Source organism: Notolabrus celidotus, chromosome 2 (genome assembly GCF_009762535.1).
Source record: "Notolabrus celidotus isolate fNotCel1 chromosome 2, fNotCel1.pri, whole genome shotgun sequence".
Lineage (NCBI taxonomy): Eukaryota > Metazoa > Chordata > Actinopteri > Labriformes > Labridae > Notolabrus > Notolabrus celidotus.
The window spans coordinates 24,007,139-24,016,092 of NC_048273.1; the positions used below are offsets into that span (position 1 = coordinate 24,007,139).

Below are 8,954 nucleotides of genomic sequence, written 5' to 3' on the forward strand. Positions count from 1 at the left end.
TGCCATCTTTGTTGGTCTGGTATATGTGATATAGAGTGGTAATCATTTTCCATCAAGTTACTAAAACCACAGGTTATTTACAAGTACTTAAGACATGACCCTGTGTTGTCAAAGTAAGCTGACCCCCTGCTTGTCTTTACATCTACTTATTCCAACCCTCAGCTTTGTTAATGAGCTTTGAGCAGAGACTGCATTAATTAGATCGCAGATATAATGCTCAAAAGGAGTTTCATATAAGAGATGGCTGGGATCCACTTTAGGGATAGGGTGAGGAGCCCTGATGAGCGTGGAGTAGAGCTGTTACTCCTTTTTGTCCAAAGGTGCCAAATGAAGTGGTTCGGGCCTTTGATTAGGATGCCTCCTGGTCACCTCCCTTTGAATGTTTTCTGTGTATTTCCAATCTGGAGGAGACCCTGGGGTAGATCGGCTCGCAGTGTGAGCTCGGACAGAACTCCAAGCAGTCTCCTGAGGTGATGGTTAAACTTACGCTCCAGGTCTCCAGAGGCAGGTCCCCATGCAGTGACAGTCTGCTGTTCCTCCTGCTTCAAGAAATTGGCTCATCTCCCTCTCAAGCAGGCCCCACTCTATTCCATTCTTGATGGACTTAAGGAGCAGGTAGTGCTCATGCAAGTCCCTCTGCTTGTTGAGATAGGGCTGTTCATGGTTGTTGTTGGGCTCCAGCATTGGACTGGTCCTCCAGAGACATGTCTTGCAGCATGCTTGCCACTATGATGGTCTCGTCCATGTTGTTGATGGCTGCTAAGCCGTGCAACTTAACATATAATCCCAACTGGCTTGGGAAGACCTTAGAACACCACCAGGAACAGCAGGAAATTGATGCAGGGGGATGGATTTCTGGGACTATTGCCTGTGGCCACCACAACCTGACCCCCATATAATCAGAGGAAAACTTACTTTGCTTAAATTATGCATTTACTAACAGAGATAACTTTAAAGGGTAATGCCTGCTTCTTTTTTTTAATTTGCATTTTTAAGCTTGACAAATATTGGGCCTGAACCTAACTTTACCAACTGCCTTTAAAACTTTTTCTTGCTTGGTTTGTCCATGTCATTGAGGTTCTTGACCTCATGTAGCACTGAGAGTTGAATGCAGTCCCTAACATATGTATATACATCACAGTGGTCTTGAATAACCTGCCAGTTTCCCCCTAAAAGTGTAATTACGAATGAACACGATGTCTTTTTAACTTCAAACGTCTACATCAACAGTCCCTGGGCACAGCAGAGCAGTGATAGAGTTGTTCAATCAGGTCCATGGGAGGACATTCACCATCTTTCAAGAGACTCCTGGGACCGCTGGAGAAACTGGACTATGGTGAGAATGAATGAGCGAACATCAGAGAAAGATTACATCAGCGCAGGGGAATGAGGGAGAGGAGAGACAGAGAAAAGTGGTTGAAAAAGCAGGTGTGTGTATTGATTGTGTTCGGCAAGAAGCATGATTGTCTGAGCTGATGGAGGAGGAGAAGTGAAGGGCATCTCCTCCACTGTAAGGTCCAATTTGTCTCCTATTCACCTGAACTATGATACCATCAGCCACCTTCCTCCTCTGATTAAAGACAAACGTTATCCACAGGACTTCCACACACGAACAACTGCCAACAAAACATGCAGCGCAGCGCAACCGAAGAAAAGCTGCAATTTAGCCAAACATACCCTTCCAATGACATCTTAGCTTCAAATCTGTGTCACTTCTTCTTAAAGATGAGAGAAGCAGTCAGCTTTGAAATGGCTTATTTTTAGAATGATGTTGAGATCGACCCTTTGTGATGCAACATCAGGATGGTGAGAGAAACCCGACACTGGCAATCACACAGTGTCATCATGAAGCAAGGGAGCTGAGTAAGCTAAATAGGTCTGATGCATGTACAAGAATGCTTAATTATGTTAGAAATGTGTAGTTTAATGGTAACTCTACATTTCCAAAACCTTTGTACATAGGGACCTAAATTTACTTTAATTATCCATGAAATATTATTTTTTTATGTTCATTGTGCGATTAGAATTCAGAGTTTACACGTTTTTTTGCCCAAACTGTTAACTCTTCTGAAGAGACCAATCAGAACTGGGGTCAGGTCTGGTTTGTTAGTCTTAAAAAAAAGCAGAAAACACTAGTGAGAACAATGGTTTTAGTCAAGCAGCAACCTCTGACATTGGAAAGTGGAGCCAATGCGATCGCGCAAAAACTACAGTTCCTAAAGAGTCCAATTAAGGCTGGCTCCAAAAGCTGAGACAACCTTGTTAGAGGCCATATTAAAATGTTCTTACTGACAGCAAACTTTAATATGTTAACAGTCTGTAAACCAACTTTTATATATATTATATATAATTACTCATAATTTTAGGCGTGGCTGATTTGACTTACAGTTTTCTAATATGGTAACTGCTACTTTTGTGCTTCATGATGCCTCAACTATACTCAGCTTTGCTTGTCAGCTTTACTCCCCTACCAGACTGCTGAGCAATATGCACAATCAGTACAAAATAACAATGTTGGAAAAATGACTAGATTTATTCCTAAAGGGGTGGTTTGAATAAGAAATTTGAGATTTCACATTGGAAAGACTTCAGTTGTCACAGTTGTTTTCGTACAAAAAAGAGACCCACATGAAGGCACAGGCAAAACAAAAGGCTTACTGATGGGAAGATTGAAGTAGCAAGAAAACATCCAAAGAAAATAGACCTGCAAGATCATGAGGTGTAAAACAAAAGTAGAGCCATAAGCTAACATCCATGTAAGGAACAGGTTTGGAAAAAAAATGGGTGGAAGAAAGGGAGTATACAGTACGAATGTACTGGGCAGGTGGGACTTATCAAACACAGTTGAAAACAGTGAGTGCAGGGCACCTAATAGCTGTGTTTTAACACAGGGGAGCATGCCAAACTGAAAATAAGACTGTGTGAGCTACAAAGGACTGCCTGCGCTTACTCTTTCATGCCGCTGCTGTTTCCTTTGTTAATAACCAATGTCAGGTAACTTTAGGTATTATTTTAGAGGTCATTTTAAGTTTCATTTTTAAGCATTTTTATCTCCAGCCACCCAAATGAGTTGAAAGCAGATACTTGCATTTAAAAGTGTATTACTTACTGCTTAAGAGCCCGCCACACAAATGTATCTCAGGATATGTTCGGTGTCCTTCGTGGCCCAGGAAAGGTGGGATGCATTTTTTGACGCTTTTGAAGGAGCCTTTGGAATGGGACACATTTTGGCTCTTGACATGCAGCCTTCGAAGGATGCACAGCTGCACACCTAATTGCAAAGGTGGGGAAATAAACAAAGGAAGAAAAGACAGGAAAGTGAAAAAGTGTAAAAGGAGAATGAAATAAATCAAGCACACAACCAAACCAGGATAAAATGACATCAGCAGGGAAATTCTAGTTGTTTTTGCGAATGCATGATTGGTAAGACTCCACAGGGTTGTGAATACTTCTGGCTCTATGTGAAGTGACATTTTATAAGTAATACATTTTTTTAGAATAACCTGCAAAATATTATCTGATGATTGAAGGTGTTACTTATCTTAATTAATATGTTTGAAATGGACTTTAGTGACTATTTATGGGCCTGGCTTTAGTGTTGAGCACCTCAGGGATGAACCAGGGATTAATTAGTAATGACCCCGTTAATCCCATAACATATTAAACTGGTAATTAAAGTCATGTAGCCTATGTCTTAAAAATCTACTTAATTAGTCAATTATGCTCTTTTAAGCTCAGGGTACCTCAGTGGGGTCACATGGCTTTTACATTTTATGGGAGAATTGAGAAATATCTAGCTGCTGCAGAAACAAATTATTTCATTGTGATATGCTGTTTTCAGTGAGTGATGTCCTTTGTGACCACCTTCCTGCAGCATCCTCCAGTGAATAAAGGTCAGCAAAACAGGACCTCAACTTCTCCCTCTCCAGCTTTGGTTTGATTTGAACAAATAAACTGTCAAGTCTCTGCAGAGGTGAAAAAAAAAACTTGATTGGTATTTTATTGAAGCTCTAGAAGGCAAACACAGATAATCCCTCATCACCACATATCTCCTCCTCTCTCTGTCATCCCTCCACTCACTTTAATGTTGTTTTTTTTAGCTTAGCTTCAGGACTGCACGCTCAAAATCAATACGATTAGTTGAACAGACCTGCGACCACATGAGTACACACACACACACACACACACACACACACACACACTCACGCACACACACACACACACACACACACACACACACACACACACACACACACACACACACACACACACACACACACACACACACACACACACACGCAATCACTCTGAGACAATTTGTGGCGGAGAAAACATGGAGTGAAGTATGCTGGCTCTGACTGGAGATAAGCACACTTTGAATTGTTATCTGGCTTCTGTAGAGGGAGCTAACATGAAAAAACAGTTAATGATAGTGTTTGCTCTCTGTAGCACACACACACACACGCACACGCACACACACAGACTCTCACACACACACTCACTGATGCACACCATGTTCTGTGTACTTAATTATATGTCCTTCACGCTGATAAAAGTGTCCGTGAGTAACCCTGGAGACGTAGGCCCAGAATCCATCACTGACATTATCGCCCTCTACTTCCTGGAATAGTTTGAGTGGAGGTTTCCAGGCAACGCTGTTACTAATGTCAATCGATGTGAGGACACTGCAGGACCTGCTACGCCGAGCACAAGAAAGTTATCGAACATTGGTCTGTGAGCTTCACAATGGCCCACTCGAGCAATATATTTACCTCCTTGCTTGAGCCTTTTCCAGTCTTCCTCTCAGCAAACCAATTCTGTTCTCTCTGTGATATTTCTGTAATGGATTTTAACTTGTATGCTGCAATCTGAGGCAGGTCCTATTTTGGTAAAAATTATGGCATTTAAAGAATATAATGTGGTCAATAGTCAGAGGTGAGTGCCGGTATTTTGTGAGACTCTACAAAAAATCACCAGAAAAACACAAAAGTGCAGCACTGGCGGAGATGACAGAAAAGACGGATGATTCAACACACTTCTTCCAACACTCTAATATCATCTCTCACACACTCACACACTTCTGATGTTACCAGTAATGTCATCCATTAGTCTCTGTGGTCCATCCTGTCAGAGTGTCATCTAGGCGCTATCCCAGCATGCTCTGCTTTATTCTCTGTTTGGCTTAATGTGCTTGGCTGTTTGTGTGTGTGTGTGTGTGTGTGTGTGTGTGTGTGTGTGTGTGTGTGTGTGTGTGTGTGTGTGTGTGTGTGTGTGTGTGTGTGTGTGTGTATGGGCAGGGTAAGACGACTATGATGAAATATATGAAATATGGCACATTGGTACTTTCCTCATGCAGCACTCTAGCACTTCTGGCCTCATCATCTAAGGTGCGTGTGTGTGTGTGTGCGTGCATGCGTGTGTGCGTGAGTGCGGTCGTGCGTGCCTGTGTGTGCTGGTTATTGCATTAGGACAGCAGGAATGAGGGACTTGGGATGTAATCAGGTGTCAGTGTGATGCAGGAGAGGGCTCCTTCCTCTGTCCCTGTCTCTCTCAGGTACACACACATCTGATGATACCGCAACATCATAATACTGTACAGTCAACATGGAGGCATACAGTGTATGAAATCACACTTGTCTTTTTGGGTTTTACAATTTGTAACTAGTTAGACCATCAACATTAAATTACTGCTGATGACTATTTGTCTGTTATTCTAAATGTCTGACTGCATTGTAAAAGCATCCCTACAAGGAAAACATCTGTGGTATGTTGTAACTCTCGTCAAAGCCATGAGACAGGACACACAGGACATGGGAGTTGTTGATCCACCCCAGTGTCAGTATTTTGTTAATGTGCGTTACACAAATGTCATTTGGGGTCAAAACCAACTGTTTAAATCACCATGTTCACCCAGTGTCACCAAGTACCTGTGTTCTGCAAGTTAAACAGACTGTTCTTTGATAACAGTCTTGTAGCTTTAAAAAGGGTGATGTAAGACTAACATTAAGGGCATTTTTGTCACGTTACAAATGACACATCTACATAATAAACTGGTTAAAATGCAAGATGAACCCAAAACACCTGGGAGCGGATATTATTCTTGTGTAAATGACTGGTTTGTTTTTGACTAATGTTGGAGTGTTTGTTTAAAGGTTAAGTAGTTCTCACTCTCCCTGATATGAGTCGGTAATTTGTTTCAGAAATGTGTGCCTCTAACAGACACTACTCAATGTAGTTTTACGCCTTGGTGCATCAAAGTCTCCCCCTTTTGTGCTCTGGTATTTATTGTTTTATCTTGTTGTTATCTGGACAAATTAATCCAATTGAGGAGGGGGAAAGCCCATTTAAAACTTCAAACATGGACAGTTTCCAACCTTTTGTTGATATTTCTCTTATTTTTAAAGTATTATACTTCCTTTTTATAATGCATTAATGTAAAATGAAGAGGTGTCTTCTTCACTACAGACTTGATGGGTTTTAAAGTGCGGGTTGTTTTCTGTGACCAGGATGTGAAACAGCATGCAATGTGAGATAATATAATTGCTTGTGTATCAGCTTTTGCTGACTGTGAGTTAAGAAAAAGTCTCATATGGTGGAGATCTGAGAGGTTAAACTTGATAATATTTCAGATATTTATATGTGTTCCTTGAAGGTGAGATCAAAATCTAAAATTAGTAGATGTACTGTCATTAGTTGAATTTGCAAGCAGGGATTACGCTACAGTCATAACACCTCTTTCCCCTTCATGGAACCCCAAAGACTGAGACCAGCCTTCACTCACAACCACAGCACCAGGAGGTTGAATAAAGGAGAGACGCAGTGATCTCCAGAAACAGAGAGACTCAAAAGGAGTTATTCATCAACCCACGCAAATGTATGATGCTGACTTTAAGATAATGGTTGATGAGATGGCAAGCTCAAAAGGACGCTAATAGCCAGACAAAACTTACTGTGATCCTCAACGTTGCCGTTTCGACATTAATAGGAGTGTGTGAGTCGGTTACTGAGAAGTGGATTGAAGGAATACACATTTTAAAGTTAATTTTTAAAGTAGGGGTCATCATATAATCAGGGTTAGTTTATACAAGGACAGTGTGAAAAAGTTATGACAGGAGGATCCAATATGACGGTCATAGTTGTCAGTTTAATTAGTGTCACCTGTGGATGAATGTATTTCAAATAGGAGGGATAATAAGATCTTATTCTTAGTACATGCAGCATACCAACACTGTGTGGTTTCTCACTGGGTCTTTAATGGCTTGAGATTGTTTTTATGGGGCATATCTGGTCCACTGCTTCCCCACAGGGCAAGGTCAGCATTAATTTTCATCGGCATAATGACTCTGAGTTTCCTAACAGGCCTTTGACCTTCTCCCTGCTGCAGAAATCCACACTGTCACATGATTTTTCCGCTTCGTCCATTAATGCTTGATTGGGGCCACAGAGAAGGCCTTGGCAGAGCCTGCCAGTGCTGTCATAATCTTTAAATCACAGCAGAACCACTCGTCTCTGAGAGAAAGTCTGAGATTTATCTTCATGCATGTATAGAAATCAAGATTAATACAACAAAGTCTCATTTGGTTTGCTTTTTTGACAGCTCCCTTTAGATGTATATTTCCAAAAACTCATATGTGAACATTTTTCTGCTGCTGTTTATCCTCAGGGACTGACGCTGTCATCTAATCCCTGTAATGGAAAATCTTTACAGGCGTCAAAGAGGTGTGATCACACACAGCCCTGAGAGACAGCCCAATGAAACTACAGAGCCTGATATTAAGTCTCACAGTGAGATCACACATCAGCGGGAACTCAATGAATTCAGAGCTTTACACACAAAATCACATGCACTCACACTCACGCACACATGGTGTAACAGTAGTCAGCTGTAAAAAACAAGGTGGGATTGGATTAGTTGTAATACAATCAGAATTCTCCTCACACTGTGAAATGACATCTAATCGGGGTTACTGCTGAGAGACCCAAGGGTGAGCAAAACACACGCACCTCGCTAACTCACATCTCCCATTACCTACAGAGTAAGAAAAGAGGTGACACATAAAGGAAAGAACTATCTGCTCCCTCATAAAAAGCCTTTCTCACACTCTCACACGTATCCATTAAAGCTTTCAGTGTCTCACAAGAGCTGCCATAATGTGCGTGTGAATCCTATCATCAGCTCAACAATAAGACACTGCATGTCTCCATTTGCACCCCTTGGACCATTATACAGTGTGCATGGACAGAGCTCACACACACCCACACACCCACACACACATCGAGAAGCTTGATAATAGGCCTATGAATCATGCCGAATCCTATCATCCGCTGAACAAAGCCGGGTCTCAATTTGCAACCTCTGGACCGTTCCATTTGGCAAGGATTCTGCCGGAGATGTGGAGGGTCAGCTCTCCATCAACCTCCGTGCTGCACACTCGTTGCCTGCAGCTCATTCCCCGACGGCCCTATTCTGCGCGTCATGGCAAATTCAAAAGGGATTCACAGCCACAGGTTCAGCATGAGCCGTGCCCTTGAATATGGAGTAATCTGACTGTCTGTGCAGCATCCTGCACAATCTAATGCTCCAAACTTAATGGATACCTGAAGGCCAGGATATCTGAATGTGTGCGAGTCTTTGATGAGTGTGTGACCCTGCCCTGTAGGATCCTTTTAAAAGACTACCACTGTACATCAGAATGGTATGGAGCCCCCTTATTATTATTAAAGCCATTATTACAGTTTAATTTACATTCACCTGTCACTTTTCCAAAAAGAACAGTGTTTGCAGCTTAAGTCAGGTATTGTAGATTGCTTAAAATGCCACATTAAAGGCAGCATGTGTGTTTTAGTTCACAATCCATACAACAGATCATCTTATATAAAAAAAAAGTAAAGTCTTCTGTGACTTATCATGATAGGATACAATGCATTCTCGACCCCAGGTCTGCAAAACATCT

General features: G+C 41.7%; 1 protein-coding gene across 1 annotated transcript; it reads right to left on the reverse strand.

Moving 5' to 3' along the window:
• Positions 1-365: 365 nt before the first annotated feature.
• Positions 366-8,450, reverse strand: LOC117828937 (mid1-interacting protein 1-like). The gene is given in 5 exon segments (XM_034706359.1): positions 366-558; positions 560-682; positions 684-805; positions 8,018-8,029; positions 8,355-8,450. Coding segments are annotated over 5 exon segments (546 nt in total).
• Positions 8,451-8,954: the final 504 nt, after the last annotated feature.